This window comes from Bubalus bubalis, chromosome 13 (genome assembly GCF_019923935.1).
Source record: "Bubalus bubalis isolate 160015118507 breed Murrah chromosome 13, NDDB_SH_1, whole genome shotgun sequence".
Taxonomy (NCBI): domain Eukaryota; kingdom Metazoa; phylum Chordata; class Mammalia; order Artiodactyla; family Bovidae; genus Bubalus; species Bubalus bubalis.
Genome location: NC_059169.1, coordinates 75,764,847 through 75,783,596, shown reverse-complemented (window position 1 = coordinate 75,783,596; position 18,750 = coordinate 75,764,847). Strand labels below are relative to the sequence as shown.

The following is an 18,750-nucleotide window of genomic DNA, read 5'->3' as shown; positions in this document are numbered from 1 at the left end:
TGCCCCCAACAGAAGGGCCCAAGCAGCCCACAATGGGGAGGAACTCCTAAATCATTTAGCTCAGGTGAACAGAAGGGAGTGTGCATCTGGGCCCCATAGATGTCTCCTACATAAAAAGGTCGAATTTCCAAGATCAGGACATGCAACTGACCTACCTAATTTACATAAACAAAAACAGAGAACAGGCAAAATAAGGAAAGAGGGGAACAGGTTCAAAATGAAGGAACAAGGTAAAATCTTAGAAGGGCTAAGCAAAGTAGAGACAAGTAGTCTACCCAGTAAAGACTTCAAGGCAATGATCATAAAGAAGCTCGATGAATTTGGGTGAAGAATGGGTGAACATGGTAAAATGTTTAAGAGAGACTTACAAAATTAAAAGAAGAAATAAGCAGAGCTGAAGAATACAATGACTGAAATAAAAAAGAAGGAAAGTACAGTAGATTTCATGATACAGAGGAAAGGATCGGCAAGCTGGAAGACAGAGTAGTGATAATCACTCAAGTTGAACAAAAAAAGAAAAAGATTTTAAAACTGAGGCTACATCAAGAGATCTATGGGACAACGTCAAGTGTACTAACATTCTAAGGGTCTCCCCCAAAAAGAAAGAAAGGGGTAGAGAACCAATTTGAAGACATAACATCTAAAAATTTCCCTAACTAGGAAAGGCAATGGACATCCAAATCTGGGAAGCTCAGAGAGTATCAAACAAGGTGAACCCAAAGATGTCGACACCAAGATATATTAAAATTAAAATGGCAACAGATAAAGAGAAAATATTAACAGCAACAAGAGAAAAGCAATTATTTACATACAAGGGAACTCACAAAAGGCTATCAGCTGACATTTCAGCAGAAATTCTGCAGGTCAAAAGAATGACACTATATTTTCAGAGGGATGAAAGAAAAAAAACACACACACAATTAAAAATACTTTCCTCAGCAAGGCCATAATTCAGGTTTGGAGGAGGGATGAAGAGTTTCAGAGACAAGCCAAAGCTAAAGGAGTCCAGGACCACTAACCCAGCTTTACGTGCGTGTGTGTGCTGAGTTGTGTCCGACTCTTTGTGACCCCACGGACTAGGCTCCACCGCCTGTGGAATTTTCCAGGCAAGAATGCTGGAGTGAGTTGCTACTTCCTATTTCAGGGGATCTCCCCAACCCAGAGATAGAACCAGTGTCTCTAGCATCTCCTGCACTGGCAGGAGGATTCTTTACGACTGTGCCACCTGGAGAGCCCCAGAAACAGGCTTTCTAAAAAATGTTGAAAGAACTTCTTTAAGCAAAATGGTACACCTAGAAATACGAAAGCTATAAAAGGACAAATCTCATTGGTAAAAGCAAACATACGATAAAGCTGGCAGTATCAGGTTCCCTGGTTTCAAGCGATTATACAAAGCTACAGTCATCAAAATAGTGTGGTGCTGGCACAAAAGCATAAACCTAGATACAAGGAATGGAATACGGAGCCCAGGGGTAAACCTAAGCCTCCATGGGCAATCAGTCAATGACAAACGGGGCAACAATACAAACAGGGATAAGACAGCCTCTTCAATAAACGGTGTTGGGAAAACTAGATAGCATGCAAAGAACCAAACTGGGCTACCTTTTCACACCACATAAAAAAACAAAAAGGACTGAAACTTAAATAACCTGACACCACAAAACTCCTCGGAGAAATCATAGGCTGTATACTCTTTGACATTGGCCTTGGCAATAACTTTCTGGATGTGTCTCCTTAGGAAAGGGAGACAAAAGTAAAATTTTAAAACTGGGACTGCATCAAGCTAAAAGACTTTTGCATGATGAAGGAAACTATTAACAAGATGAAGAGGCTGCCTCGTAAATGGGAGAAGATATTTGCAAATGAATCTCTGATATGGGGTTAATATCCCAAATATATAAAACTCATATAACTCAACATCAAAAAATGAACTACTGACCGAAAACTGGACAGAGAACCTGAACATTTTTTTTTTTTTAAAGAAGACACATGAAAAATGCTCAACATTACCAGTCATCAGGGAAATGCAAAGTAAAATCACAATGAGCTACCACCTCACACCTGTTAGAATGGTTGTTACCAACAAGACAAGTGCTGGTGAGGATGTGGAGAAAAAGAAGCCCTAGAAAACTGTTGGTGAGAATGTAAATTGGTACAGTCACTCTGGAAAGTAATATGGAGGTTTCTCGTAAAACAGAACTACCATATGATCCAGCAATTCCACCTCTGGCTGTTGCTCTGGCAAAAACAGTGATTTGCAAAATATATGTACCCCTATATTCAATGCAGCGCTATTCATAACAGGCAGGATATGGAAACAAGTTAAATGTCTACTAATAGATAAATGGATTAAGGAAGTGGTGCATATATTCAATTGGAATATGAGTCATAAAAGAGAATGAAATCTTGCCATTGATGACAACATGGGTGGACCTGGGGGGTATTATCGTCAGTGAACTCAGTCAGACAAAGAAAGACAAACGCTGTATGATTTCATTCATATATGGAATCTAAAAACCAAAACAAATGAACAGATATAAAAGAGCAGACTCAACAGATATAGAGAACAAAACAGGTCGTTACCAGAGGGGAGGGGGTTGAGGGAAGAGTGAAATAGTTGAGGAAGATTAAGAGGTACAACCTTCCAATTACAAAAAAGAAAAGAAAAAGTGAGCCTCGGGGAGGAAATGCCCAGCGTGGGAAATATAATTAGTTATATTCTAATATCTTTGTCTGTTGACAGATGGTAATTAGATGTATCATGGTGATCATACTGTAATGTACAGAAATACGGAATCACTATCTTGTCCACCTGGAATTTGCATAATGATATAGGCCAGTTATACCTCAATTTTAAAAAACTCTGAACACTGGGAAGAAACACATAAAAATGCTAATAATGATGGGTATCTCTGGGGGTAGGTATCTTTGGCGGTTTTTAATTTTTACCTTATGTTTTATGTATTGCTAGTTTTATGTCATCAACACGTATTGTGTATAAAACTGGAAAGAAAACAAAAACAAATCCACTAAAAATAAAAATAATAAAATAGAACATGGCAGTAAATAGACTTTATTATTTTCCGTAGGCTTAAATTACTTCATAATAAAATTTAATGTATTTTTAAATTTTGTGGTTTAAAAGAAGCATCCTGTAGAAATTCAGGCAATTAGAAGGAACTATTCCAATAGGTTCAATTTTCTTATTGTTGAGCCTGGATTATACAAGGCTGATTATTTTCCATCTTTATCAAGAGGAACAATGGAATATTAATATAAGAGAAGAAACTGTCCTTGATATAAATCACTGGCACTTTTGGCAAATGGATAGTCATTTCTAGAAGGAAGTGAATTATCTGAACATAGTAATTATATTGAATCCTGTAGCTTCAAGAGTGTTTCAACTCACACATTATCCATGAAGGTTACTCTTTTTCTTCCTTACTGGGTATGAATATGAAGCTTTAGGGGCATGATCAATGGATTGTACATTTTCATTGCTGTTAAACATGCATAATTAGAGTCTGGATTTCACAGTAACAATTATCAGTGGTAAAGAATCTGCCTGTCAATGCAGGAGACACAAAAGATGTGGGTTCGAATCCTGGGTTGGGAAGATTCCCCTGGAGGAAGAAATGGCAACCCGCTCCAGTATTCTTGTCTAGAAAATTCCATGGACAGAGGAACCTGGTGAGTTACAGTTCATGGGGTCTCAAAGAGTCGGACACGACTGAGCGACAGCATGCATAAAGTATGGACTAGCTATGCAAGACCACAACTGACTTTTTATTTTAAATCCCTCACAAAACTTCTTTTAGACTGAAAATTGCCATTAGACATTTTCTAATGTAATTCCAAGGAGCTGGTTGCATGCTGGGGGTCTCCAGCAAGAAAGGAAGCCACAAATATTTTAACTTTGGATCATATGTAATTTTTAGAATTAATAGCAAGACTCAGAGCATTTCCTTGGTTTTTAAATCATAGTGGTAAATAAGTTGGAAACATTTCACTAGTGAGGCGAGACTCACTTGAGATATATTGTTAAACATGAGGGATGAAAATATATCACAGACACAAGTGGTATTACACAGCACACCATTTTTCTGAAAACACAGTCTCCATGCATGAGCATCAGATATATACCCACCATAAGAGAGCATATTGACCTATAATTTTCAATATTACATCCTTGTATTTTTTATTATATGCTATTTTTCAACTAGTAGAGGAACATGGTCTCATAAAGCTAATATTTATTCTTCCATGTTTATAGAGCTAGTGGTATACTTCAGGAAATGAGAAACTCCGAGAAGCCAAATAGAACTCGGTGTCCTGAACACCCAAGAAGGGAGGACAGGAAAACCGCCATGTTTAAAAAAAATCAGGACCAGAAACTCAGCTATAAAGCTTTAAATAATTCAACAACACAAGCTAAGGGAAGCCTTTGGTGTTATTTCTGTCTCTATAATAGTAGTCTTTTTTTTATAGATGATAAATCTTATGTAGGAGTCTTCATTTTAGCAGAAAGCAAAGAAAGAGAGTCCTTTAGTCTAGTTCCCATGCGCAACTCTGCACTTGCCGTGTGTATTTTGTGCAAACCAAGGCAGACGGTACGTGTAACCCACATAACAACCAAGATACCCCTAACTGTATTCTTAAGTCACGAATTACCCTCATCTTCTTATTAATTGAACTATACGACAAGCTCCCCTGGTGACTCAGTGGTAAAGAATCCACCTGCCAATGTAGGGGACACGGGTTCAATCCCTGTGTCGGGAAGATCCCCCGGAGAAGGAAAGGCAATCCATTCCTGTACTCTTGCCTGGGAGATCCCATGGACAGAGGAGCCCAGTGGGTGACAATCCATGGGGTCGCAAAAGAGAGACACAACGCAGTGACTCAGCAACAACAAAACTCTGTACTAGGGAATTCAATGATTCCCTGTGTTAAAAAAAAATAGTAGCAAATGAGAATTTGTTTTCCTATGGAAAGGTTATGCCTGTGTTAACGGTAAATGTCTCAAGAGATCAGAGCCTTAACAAAGCTTTTATGGGAAACATTTCCTGAAACCCATTGTTTCTATGCCCTTTCTTTTTCATGGAGAGCCTCTTTGAGGTTTTGGAAGAATCCAGAGAAATAAAAGGCATTAAGTCATGACCCCATTCTCTGCATGCATGAAGAATGAAAGGGGGTGGAGGGGATGCCAGAAGGTAAGTGAGGGACAAGACAGAAATGTGGATGGAAGGTGGGTGAGGAAGGAGTATCGGGTCTGATGGGAGAGAGAGTTTTGGCTGCAGTAAAGGACCGGTTAAAATCCTTATACACTGATCCCTGAAGTCAGCCCACGGGGCACACAGCTGAAACTGGGATGCATGCCACAGATGCAAGTGAAAAACTACTCCTTTGCTCCTTACCTTTTCCAGTCTCCCCTCGGATTTCAGCCGCTCTGCCCCTTCCCTCTCTCCGTGACTCAGCGGGTGTCACAACAGCGACACACCCACCCCACCACTTCCGCTGTGGTCTGGGCCCTCTCCTTTCTGTAGGTCCCCAGAGCTCTCCACTCTCTCCTATTTTCCTGCACTGAGTTCTGAGATTATCATCCCCAGATCCATGTTCCTGTAGCAAACAACAGTGACCTCCTCTAGACACCAAATCAGAAATTCTGGTTCTCAAAAGAGCATCCATATACACGTTGGTGTGTTTCTAGACAGCTGAAAAATCAAGGCAAGCCCAGAATTTTCAGAAGAACGATAGGATGGGAAGAGGATGGTACCCAGAGTTAAAATGGGGTCCGGGCCAGCCTCACCATTTGCTCAGCTCTGCCCGTTTCAGCATGTTCAGTTCTTGCTGAAGACTCTGTGGTCTGGGCAGTCCCGGTCCTCCTCAATAGGGATGTGAGGAGGTTTGAATCTGGTTATATTGCACCAACCAGGGACTGGGGGCAGGGGTGCTGCTGGTCTGCAGTTCCTGGAAGGCAGGGCTACTAACCTTTCTAAACTCCATGGGCCAATCTTACAGCATAAAGAAAAAATCCCCTGGGACTTCCCCGGTGGTCCAGTGCTTAAGATTCTGCACTTCCAATGCAAGCGGGGCAGGTTCGATCCCTAGTCAGGCAATTAAGAAAATTCATACGTGCCATGTCAAGAAAAAAAAAATTTTTTTAAAAAGAAGCACTCCCTTCAAAATGTCAATAGTAGCCCCACAGAGGAACACCAATAGATGATTTTTAATGCTCCAGTAACTATGGGGTCGCACAGAGTCAGACACAACTAAAGTGACTTAGCAGCAACATGTCTGTATTGTCAAACTTAAGCAGAATGTAGAGAATTTAAGAGACTGAGAACGAAACTGTGAGGGTAAAGAAATTTGTGGGTTGTACGATCTCATAGGAAAGGTTCAGAAAAATGTGCTTCTCTCTCCTGAAGAGGAAAAGGATGACTTGAGACTTGAGTCTGTAATGATGTAGGTGGACTCTGACCAACACATTCCCTGTCTCCGTGGCAGCAGAAATAAACTGCTACGCAAGGAGGTCAAGAATCCCTTAGGCTTTTAGACAAGGAGGCTCTAAGAAAGGAGAATCTGTATTAGGATTCAAAAGGAAAGTGGATACGTAGTATGAAGGTCTGAAGATAGACAGATTCTTGTTGGTTTCAGACGGTTCAAGTGGGATCCTGCTTGCCGAGTAGGGAAGAACATTTGGGTCACTTGTCAAGTTCTTCCCAGTGCCTCTTTTTAATACAGATACTCTTTGTTACATCTCTGCATACCACAGCGTCCTACCAGACTGGAGAGTTAAGGTGGAAACACAACTTCCCATCTTCCCACTCCCCCATACACATGGCTCATCCTTCAAAGAAAGTCCATCATGAGGCCCAGCAATGAAGGCTACAGTGGGAAAACGAGTCTAGCCCGGCAGGGCAGTGAAATCCACTTTGATTTCTCAGTAGCAATAAAAGAAATTAAAAAAAAACAAAAAACAAAAACAGAGTAGAGAGCTATTTAGGGGAGAAAACATTTGTCACCGTGGACAGAATGAAAGTCCAACCAAATGAAATAAACGCCTGTGGAAAAAGACATGTCATTCCAGAAGAACTACGTTCCTTCTTCCATGCTCTCCATTTAGTTTTTGTGCACTCGGTGTACAAAGCTTTATTTGTGAGCTTGATCGTTTTTTCATCTATGAAAGAGGCGGGGATTAACTTCAGCCTTTAGGTGGGTCTTTTATCAGAAAGTACTTTCAAAATAAAAGTGATTTACTTGGTACCATCTCAACAGCAGAACACGTATTTCCGAAATAAAATGCCTGTTGTGTTAGCAAGCTTTGTCCTTAAGTAAGCAACAATATAGTTAGTAATCTTTCAAGCTGTTAACACACACGCATTAAACAACAACCGTGGTCTACCATAATAAATCATACAGTGAGTACCCCTTGTTACGGCTAAATGAAAACATTCTGGCTACTGAGATTGTATAAGTTGAAAAATGTCAAAATGATAACACTAGTTGATATTGACAAATGCAGTTTTGATTTTCAATGTTTCAAAGCATAATTTATCTGCAAAGTCTTCGCTAATTGAAAGTACTTAACAAAATCTGATATATGTAGACACTCAATATAAATTCATTGAATCTATTCAGTTAGAATTTATGAGCACAGAAATAAAACTTGTTTAAGCCAACGTGGGGGATATGTTATTTCTAATATCCCTGTAACATCCCAGAGAGTACATAATAATAAATATGAGAAACAGCATATCAAATTTCTTCTCATTTCTGTCTCCCAGTGAAATCAAAGGATTACAATCTGTACATAATCTACTTCCAGAGTTCTTATTGCCATAGAGTAAGACTATTACCCATTTAAAAAATATCATTGAAAATTAAGAATAACTTCATGACACAAATGGAAAACTTAACACAAACCTTAAGAGCTCCAGGAGACAAGAAGACAAATGTGTTCACTGGGGACTTGACTGAAACCACTTATTCACCAAACTCTTTTAAATGGAAGCTGTTCACAAAGGCAGTCCCATGGAAGATAATGGAGCTTCGACATGCCAGATGCTTCTGTAAGGAGAAAAAAGCACTCCATTAGGACACGTCCGAAGTATTGTGACTGTCAGAACCGGCCACTGTGGTCAGAACATGCTGGGATAGCATCTACGACTATTGTTAAAAGTATTAATTGCTATTAATTTTGCACTCCCAGATCGTCATATTCATAAATGGCAGGGTGGGGTGGCAACCTTTTCAGCACTGTCTCTAGAAATGACCAAGGGCCAGCAGCACTTTATACTTAAGTGAATCTGCTTTTCTCCTTCTTTAACCAGATGAGGGTTGAAGGACAGTTCTCACCATGCAGGTGGCAACAACTGATCTTCACCGAGAGCGCACCAGCTGTGAGACCCCGGGCACAGGCTCTCTGATGTGAGGAATGGCCCTGCCATTGGAAGGCACTGGCGCCATTTCCCAGACAAGAAAACGAAGGCACAGGTTCCTGATCAGGCTGAAAACCAGGGCACCAAAGCCCAAAAGGCCTCCTCCCTCACTTCACTCTGTGGTCTGTGTGCTTTAGAAAGCTAATTCACCTGGCGCAGTTGCTATGGAGAACAGTATGGAGCATCCTTTAAAAAAAAAAAAAAACTACACAGAGTTACCACAGGATCCCACAATCTCACCCCTGGGCATGTATCCAGAAAATAAGGCAACTCTGCAGCCCAATGGCCACAGCAGCACTATTTACAAGAGTCAAGATATGGAAGCAACCTAAGTGTCCACCAACAGATGAATGGATGAGAAGATGTGGCACATACAGATTATGGGGTATTACTCAGACATAAAAAAGAATGAAATAATGCCATTTGCAGCGACATGGGTGGACCTAAAGAGTATCATACTAAGTGAAGCTAAGTCAGACAGAGAAAGACAAATATCATATGATATCATTTAGATGTGGAATAAAAAAAAATGATACAAAACAGCGATACTTACAAAACAGAGAAAGACTTACAGACACAGAGAACAAACATGGTTACCAAGGGGGGAAGCGTGGAGGAGGGGGACAAATTAGGGGAATGGGATTAACAGATACAAACTACTATATGTAAAATTATATAAACAACAAGGATCTGCTGTACAGCACAGGGAACTATATTCAATATCCTGGAATAACCTACAATGGAAAAGAATCTGAAATATATATATATATATATATATAAAACGGAACCACTCTACTATATACCAGAAACTAACACATTATTGTAAATCAACTACACTTTAATACAATTATGTAAAGTTTAAAAATAAAATTAAATTAAAAAAAATAAAATAAAATAAAAAGCAGAGACATTACTTTGCCAACAAAGTGTATCTAGTCAAAGCTATGGCTTTTTCAGTATCACGTATGGATGTGAGAGCTGGAAAAAAAAAAAAATTTAATAAACAGAATTTTGACAGGGGAACAGGTTATACTGCAATATACCAAATGAACTCACATATTACTAAATTGATCAAGAAAATTCCTCTCCTAATTTGCTTTAGTTTTATATCAGACATTGTCTCACTGAGTCAGGAGTCATGGAAATGCAGACACCCAGCTCTACACGGTGCACTTTCTCTCCCACCTTCTTCCTGATGCAGAGAGAGCCCTCTGGAGCCCCAGAGGTCTCCTGGTGTGGTGGGGAGGTTTGTGCGTGCCCTGGGACATCAGCGATACCAAGGCGAAGGCCGCATCTTCCTCTGGCACCTCCATGTGGCCCACAGTTCCTTTGTTTACCAGGGGAAAGAGGACGTCACCTTTGCCTAAGGAGAACCGCGTCCCTGACGCAGGGATGGAGCCTGCATCCCTGTGGCTATCTCTGAGTGACAGGACTGTATCTCCTTGTCGCTGTGTCCATCTATGAGGGCCAACTGACAGGTCTTGGCAGAGCTCCATCTATTGATAGATTTCCTCTCTTATTTTCAGTCAAGTACCTACATGTTTTGGGTTGTTCCGGTGCCAAGAGCTGACCCTCCATCAGTTTTCCCAGCGTCCATGTTTGTGGTGTGTTTCATATTTACTACCCTGTAATCAATCACTTCAAAATTCCCCTCGAAGTGCCAGCTTTTAATGACACTGTCTTCTGTACAAGCCTTGGAACTTTTAGCTCATATCTACACTGTGGCCGGGAAGCTTTACAGAAAGGCTAGGGAAGATTGAAGAAGGTCACGTGAAACTTTAAAAACTTTTCATTTTATTTTAGGCAACAAAAGCTTAAGGCATGAATAAAGAAATAAGGAAGAATGATTGACAGCATTTTTAGAGCTCTGCAGAACTGGAGCCTAGGATTACTACATGGGGCCAAAAGAAAAAACAACCGAGCCAAACACAGCCGGTTTATCTCTGCATAAAAGAAGGAAGAGGAGCTTCACAAAGAACAGGGAATGGAAGTATCTGGACCACGGAATCTAAGCTAAAAGACAAGAATACAAAATAAAGAGCAACTGTTCTTAAAACTTCACAGACTAGCATTCTCATTTCTTCACACCGCTTAAAAACAAAGTTTCACGTGGAATGCCTCAACTTATAGATTGTGTTTTCCATAAAATATTGATGGTGCCTTCCAAGCAGTCACTCAGCCACAATTTACTGCAGACTTCATTTTTAAATTTTTTTGAAATATAATTGATTTTCAAATGTTATGTTAGTTTCAGATATACAGCAGCATGATTTAATTATATATGTATATAAATATATATGTACATAAACATATATTCCTTTTTACATTTTCTTCCATTATAGGTTATTACAAGATACTGAGTAAAGCTCCCTGTGCTACACAGTAAGTCTTTGTTGGTTACTATTTTTTATGTGCTGCTGTTTTTGAGTCACGCCCGACTCTTTTGCAACCCCATGGACTATAGCCCACTAGGCTCCTCTGTCCATGGGATTTCCCAGGCAAGAATGCTCGAGTGGGTTGGCATTTCCTTCTTCAGGGGATCTTCCTGACTCAGGGATCAAACTGGGGTTTCCTGCACTGGTAGGTAGATTCTTTACCACTGAGCCACTAGGGAAGTCCCATTTTGTATATAGTAGTGTGTATATTTTAATCCCAAACTCCTAATTTACCCCTTGCCTGCTTTCCTCTATGGTAACTATAAGTTTGTTTTCTGTATCTATGAATCTATTTCTGTTTTGTAATTAAGCTTATTTGTATGATTTTTTAGATCTCTCATATAAGTGTTATCATATGAGATCTGTCTTTCTCCAAGCCAGAGAAAGACAAATATCACAGTGCATACTTCTGAGTCATCAACATGTCAGAGAATTCCAAGAATACTGAAAAAAAGGCAACACAGTTTTTCCCTCAAGCATCTTACTGGTTTGGAATGGGATGCTACTTGGATGTCCAAAATTTTAAGAAGGAGGTACTAGTACGTGGTTGAAAGAACCGGGTCTGGACCAGACTGCCTGGGGGTGTTCTTGTTTCATCAGTTACTAGCTGTGTGATCTTAGGCAAGGCACCTAAGACTCTTTAACCCTGGCTTCCTCCTCAGCAAAATGCAGAAATGATATACTTCCCATATAAGTTGCTGTGAGCATTAAGTAAGATAACCTATGTAAAGAGTTACATAAGAGTCGGACATGACTTAGCGACTAAACAAGTAAACGGCAAACGATATAAAGCGCTCGGCACAATAAGAGGAGCGCGGTCAGAACGCATCAGTTGGTAGTGAGGAGAAGTACTGCTGTTATATAACAGACCACAATGACGTCAGAGAGGGAAGAAGTGCTCTGAAGCCTCGAAAGGACTGGAGATCCTCTTTCTTGGGGACAAGGGGGATAGTGAAAGCATCAGTGAGGAAGGTAGCATTTAAGATCAACCATAACTGAACACACACAAATAATTCGGCTTTTACAGAACTCCTCTAATGATCATTGAAAAGTCAGAAAATAAGCTACTTGAGAAAAAAAAAAGGCCCATGAAATTAGACATTATTTTCCAGGATCCGGTGTGGAAGTAGGCATCTATCATAACCACCCGACCAGGGACTAATACAAAGGAGAATCTATGTATTGCTACGAAGAAAGATACAATGACCCACTGGGTCCTATTCTATTCAACTGTAATCCAAAATGACACCAGGGCTTTTAATGGAACTTGGCACACTCTGGACACATCATTTCTAAACTTAGCCTCAAACTGAAGTCACAGGGCTTGTGACTCAAATCTCCAACATGACCTTTACAGGGCATTGTTCAAGGAAACATGCCTGTCATCATGCAGAGAAACTATATGCCCTTTCATTCCCGCAAGTATGATGAAAAGATGCCCCACATTGTTACAGGCACAGAGCCGCAAAAGGATTCCGACTTTGACTCTCTAGAAGCAACGAAAACAAAGACTCTATTTGATTTTGTATCCTTCATGTAGAAATGCTGTCTTATCGCATTAATGAACATTCCTATTTCCCCTATATTCTGGACTTTATTTAATTCAAAAGAAGCTTGGCAGGAATCTCATCATTTGTGGATTTAAAATACAGTGCCTCTGAATAAATCCCCCTTTCAAGGGCTTACTGAGTCATGCTACTCTGTCCTTGTCAGACCCATAGAATATTTTACTGAACAGAAGAGCTGAGGCACACGGTAACTGAAATTCCCCAACACCTTCTCTGCTTCCCAGCCCTGGGAGGTCTGCTGAAGGAGGGTGGACTTTAAAAGACATGGTGTCATCATTCCCTTCTCACCCTTCTTTATTTCTTCCACTGAACTATGGAATCCTGTCAACTCCTCTTCCCATTCACCCAATTCATGACATCACACCTCATATACCACCATAAGCTTTTTGCTGGTGTTCCTTCTTGTAGCTCATCCTACAAACAGTCAAAAATATCTGGGATCACGGTCTATGGTGGTGATAAAGAAGTATTTGAAAAAAAATGAATGCATGAATATATAAATGAAAAATTTTCAATGTAACTATATATTCATGCACTACTCAGTAACTTTCTGTGAAATTAAAAGATGCTTGCTCCTTGGAAGAAAAGCTCTGACAAACCTAGACAGCCTATTAAAAAGCAGAGACATCATTTTTGCCAACGAAGGTCCAACTAGTCAAAAATATGCTTTTTCCAGTAGTCATGTACAGATGTGAGAGTTAAACCACAAAGAAGGCTGAGCACTGAAAAATTGATGCTTTTGAACTGTGGTGCTGGAGAAGACTCTTGAGAGTCCTTTGGACAGCAAGGAGATCAAACCAGTCAATCCTAAAGGAAATCAACCCTGAATATTCACTGGAAGGACTGATGCTGAAGCTCCAAAACTTTGGCTACCTGATGCAAAGAACTGACTCATTGGAAAAGACCCTGATGCTGGGAAAGACTGAAGGTAGGAGGAGAGGGGGACGACAGAGAATGAGATGGTTGGATGGCATCACTGACTCAAGGGACATGAGTCTGAGCAAACTCTGGGAGATAGAGGACAGGGAAGCCTGGCATGCTGCAGTCCATGGGGCTGCAAAAAGTCGGACATGACTGAGCAACTCAACAACAACCAACTCAGTCACTTATGATGTCTCCCTATTTTCTTAAGGATCAGATCTATGTCCTCATTATGAATACCTGTTTCCACCATTCTCTCTAACCTTAAAAGATACTATTTCTGATCCAAATCCTTGGGTCAACTAAAAACTGTCTGCTCATTATATTACAGTGAATCTTAACTAGGGATGTGTCAAAGTTACCCACGTCAACTAAACTGTTACCCACGTCAACTAAACTGTTACCCACGTCAACTAAACTGTTACCCACGTCAACTAAACTGCAGTCACCCAAGCAAAAATAAAAACAAAACAAAAAAAAAAGTAAAAAAGGAAAAAAAGTAGAGAAAGATGTAAAGATAGAGAAAGAGCTAAAGACTGAAAAAGAGAGGAACGGAGAAGGAAGGAATCAGGGAACGCATCAAGATAGAGAAAAGAAGTTAAAAAAAAAGAGATAACAGAAAAAGATAAAAAGAAAAAAAATTAAGGAAGAGAAGAGGATAAAGAGAAAGAAACGAAGGAAAGAAGGGTAGCGAAAAAAGAAGGGTGAAAAAAAAGTGAGAAAGGCAGGAAGAGAGAGAGAAAGACAGTAAGAGACGCTGTGACCAGGTGCCCTGGCGAGCTCCCTCCCGCTCTGCGCAAACCTTTAAAAAACAAAAAACTTATCCACCACTTTCTGATTTAAGGCCATCGCCGCCGCCTCCGTTTGCGCCTTTCAGGGCTCAAGAGTTCCCCACTTTGCCCCCAAAGCCTCTCAAAGTGTTACCTAAGCCTGAGAAAAAAAAAAAAAAAAGTTTTTTAAACAGTGGAGCTTTTAAAACAGACTGCCTGCACGATATGCAGAGCGTGCTCCTTGGAGAAAACCCCCTCAGGGGGGTCTCACCCAGGCTAAGAGAAAAACCGTAAGGGGATTTAACAACAATATTAACCCTTGACTAGCTGGTTACTCCAATTCCAATGGGAGTGGCTGGCCCCCTGCCTGAGGGCATTGTAGGACTTGTGCTAGGGCGAAGCTCGCTTTCTTAAAAAAAAAAAAAAAAAAAAAAAAAAAAAAAATTCGGTGGTACATGGTGTAGTAGATTCTGATTATATTGGAGAAATTAGTTTTGATCTCGCAGCCTACCAAAACTGCAAATTAATAAAGGTCAAAGAATAACACAGTTTTTGCTTTTACCTTATCAGACAGGAAAAAACTTGACTTCTCAAGCTAAGAGCCACAGAATATTTGGATTTAGTGATCTAGCTTTTTGGGTGCAGAAAATTACAGCTCCAAGGCCTTTAAAAGATCTTTTAATTCAAAAAAGTAAAATCTCAGGGCTATTAGACACAGGAACAGACGTCTCTTAACATTTCTGGGAAAGACTGACCCAGCTCCTGGCCAACACATACTACTGAAAATGAGTTGGTGGGATTAGAAAAAGCAGAGTGGGAATGCTATAGAGAAAAAGGTGAGAGAGCGTTTAAAGCCTTGAAGAGTAGTGAGTTCCCCGTTGCTGGAAGTATTCAAGCAAAGATTAGATGGTTACTTGTCATATAAAAAGCTATAGACCAGATTTAGTTTACAAAATGATAATTGGAGAAGCTTATAAAGATGTTGTGTAACACCTCTTTACTTGCTTCTCATATTTAGGTGCCAAAAGTTTTAAAAATTGATAATGCCCATTTGAAGATTGTTTACTAACTTTAAATGATTTCCAAAAATTATTAGGGGACATTAATTGGATACGCCCACATTTAAAACTGACTACTGCAGATTTAAAGCCTTTGATTACTTAAAAAGCAATCCTAATTCCAGTTCTAAGAGAAAGTTGACTAAATGAGACAGTCAGCTCTTGTTAAAGTAGATGAGACTTTAAATGATCAGTTAATTAGGATTAATATTACCAAAAGATGAGATTAAATTATTCTTGCCACAAAACATACACCTACAAGGCGCTTGTGACAAAAAGGCCCATTGGTTCCATCTATCAGTGACCCCAAGAAAAATAGTTTTATCTTATCCCAGCTTGGTGGCACAATTAATTATAAAATGAGGAAAAAAGAAGCGTAGAACTTTTTTAAAAAAAGTAGCAAATATAATAATTTTACTCAATAAGGATCAACTGCAAGTCTTTTACAAAATACTGATGATTGGCAAGTTGCCCTGATAGATTTCAGGGGTCAAATTTTGTTTCATTTGCCCTCTAGCCCCCACAGTAGTTAAAAGTTCAAAAATGTTAAATTGGCAGTTTGAAGATACCTGTAGAACTTTCCAACCCTATGTAGTTCCTATGCTCTTCTTTACCCTATGGGGGAGGGACATGCTGTCTCGAATAGGAGATACTCAGAGAAGGGTTTTCTCAATTTCTTAGTTATCAACAGGCGGTACAATTAACAATACTTTATATATGTTATAAATACATAATATAAATATATTCGCATAATTACAGTTTGCCTAATTAGGTATGGGTATAAATAAAATATAATAAAGGTATACCTAATTCTATTTATGGATCTATACTTGATTAATTTGTATATAATTAATATGTATACTATATATGCATATTATATATATACTGTATAATTAAATATGTATTGCAGTAATATAATGTGTGAGTGGCTGATATTAATTGGTATAGATTGATGTGCTGTGATGATATATGTTCTATATACCGTATAATTATATATGTATGACATGTATTATTGCAGTACATTGGTTTGTGTTGGTTGGTATTAGCTGTGTACGTATTGTATTGCTGTAATATATATATTAATATATTAATTATAAAGATTAATTCAAGTATATCGATTTATATATATTATATGGTAACAAGTATAAACTATATAAATACATTTTACATTTAGGTATATCTGTATACTAAAATGAGATAAGGAGGTTATACATTTATTTTTTAAATTTATACAAAGACCTAAACTAAACATTAGACCTAAATTAACATATCTTTAAATTCATGTTGTTAAAATGTAAATTTTAAAAATTAAAAAATTAAATTGACAACTGCTTGACAATTCCTTTGCCATAAAACCCCCATAGGTGTAATTGGGGAAGCCAGGCAAAAAATTGGTTTTATGGCAAAACGGCTCCCTAGAGTGGGTCCATCTTCCCGCTCAAACTAAAAAAGTAGTGGCTTCTTATCTAGGATTAATAGCTACTTTGATATTAAAAGAAAAAAGCGGAACATTGAATTATTTGGTAAAGAGCCATCAGAAATTGTAATTCCATATAATAAAAAACAACTTGATGTGCTTCTAATGTTTGAAAATTGGCAGATTACTATAAGAAACTATTTTGGTCAAAATTTTTACATCATTTACCTTCACATGTTTTGTTGAATTTTATATCCAGACATCCAGTTAATTTTCCTGTCAGATATAAACAATCTCCTGTTCCAAATGTTCAAATAGTTTTTACTGATGGGTCAGCAAATGGTAAAGCCTTCATAGTTACTAAAAATCACCAAAAAATTTTAAAAACACAAAAAACTTCAGCTAAAAGAGCTGAAATAACAGCAGTCATAGAGGCTTTTGCTATGTTTGCAGATGAGGAATTTAATCTTTACTCTGATTCTCAGTATGTGGTCAGGCTGTTTACACACATTGAGACTGCGGTCCTGCCTGAAAATAAAACTACCATATTTCATTTGTTAACTAAGTTACAGCAACAAATTTGGAAAAGGAATAAAATATTTTTCATTGGACGCATTTGGGCTCATTCCGGATTGCCCGGTCCTTTAAATGCCTTTAATGATTTGGCTGACTTGTTAACCAGAAATACAGTGGCTACTGTGATTGAGGAGGCCAGAGCCTCTCACTCACTTCATCATCAATACGCTACTGCTTTAAGATATCAATTCCAAATTCCCAGAGAGACTGCTCAAGAGATTGTGCGTTCTTACTTACACTGCCCCACTGTTTATAATAGTCTACCTATGGGAGTTAATCCTCATGGTCTCAAACCTAACGTACTCTGGCAAATGGATGTAACTCATGTCTCTTCATTTAAAAAACTGTCTTTTGTTCATGTAACTGTAAATACCTTTTATCACGTTATTATTGCAACTGCTCGTACCAGAGAGGCAGGTAAAGATGTGATACAACATCTCTTTACTTGTTTTTCATATTTGGGCCTGCCAAAAGCTCTGAAAACTGACAATGCTCCTGCTTACACTTCTAAGTCTTTTCAAAAATTTTGTATAAAGTTTCAAATTAAACATAATACAGGCATCCCTTATTATCCACAGGGACAAGCCATTGTTGAAAAAACGCATCAAACATTAAAAATCCAAATTCAAAAACTAAAAGAAGGGGAGTTTAAGTATAGTTCTCCCCATCAAATCTTGCAACATGCTCTTTTCGTAATAAATATTTTAAATACTGATTTCAGCCAGAACTATTGCAATGCTTTGTCATTGGTGCCTGGAGCAATTAAATGCAAAACCATTAGTCAAATGGAAGGCCCTCTCAGGACAATGGAAGGGTCCTGACCCATTATTAACTAGCGGTCGAGGATGTGCGTGTATTTTTCCACAGAATGCAGATTCTTCAATTTAGACAGGCTGATTCACCATGTTGCAGACCCCCAGACATCCAGTTCCCCCATTGCTTCGATCGCAAAAGAGGAGCCCACCAGAAGGGGAGGCAAGATAAACATCGAGATCCCGGCGGGACCGACGGGGCTGCTGCAGCCCGAACTCCAACCAGAAAATAATTCTACTTATTCTGTTTTGGCTTGTCTACCCTCTTCTTATGTTTTTCTCTTTACCAATGATTCTGGAAAACTTAATGTACATGTGACTTTAAACTGGTGGACCCAATGTAGTGACCTGTGAACAATGTATGCTCTCATCTTGTTTAAACCCTCAATATAATGTTTGCTCCTTTGTAGTGTTACAACGTCCACCTTATCTTATAATGTAACCACTTATTGATATAACTATAGTCTTGCTGTATTACAACAACTTCAGGATTTAATGCGATTGCGACGATTTGTGGGCTTACTTATTTTAGGAATATCAGCTTTAATAACCGCAATTACTTCTGTTACTGTGGCAGCAATATCATTGACTCAACAAGTGCATACTGCCCAATATGTTGATACCATGTCTAAAAATGTTTCACTAACTCTAACAACACAAGAAGCTATAGATAGGAAATTAGAGATGAGAGTAGATGCCTTAGAAGAGGCAATAATGCATATTGGGACTGAGTTACAGGCGTTAAAAGTGAAAAT

At 38.9% G+C, this 18,750-nt stretch overlaps 1 protein-coding gene across 1 annotated transcript in view; it reads right to left on the bottom strand.

The window, feature by feature from the left end:
- LOC123328863 (translation initiation factor IF-2-like) overlaps positions 1-18,750 on the bottom strand; it is a 384,326-nt gene that overhangs the window by 29,457 nt on the left and 336,119 nt on the right. The window contains exon 4 of the mRNA XM_044926892.2: positions 7,924-8,067. Within this exon, the coding sequence (XP_044782827.2) occupies positions 7,984-8,067 (84 nt within the window). The 3' untranslated portion in view covers positions 7,924-7,983. The remainder of the gene's footprint in view (positions 1-7,923; positions 8,068-18,750) is intronic.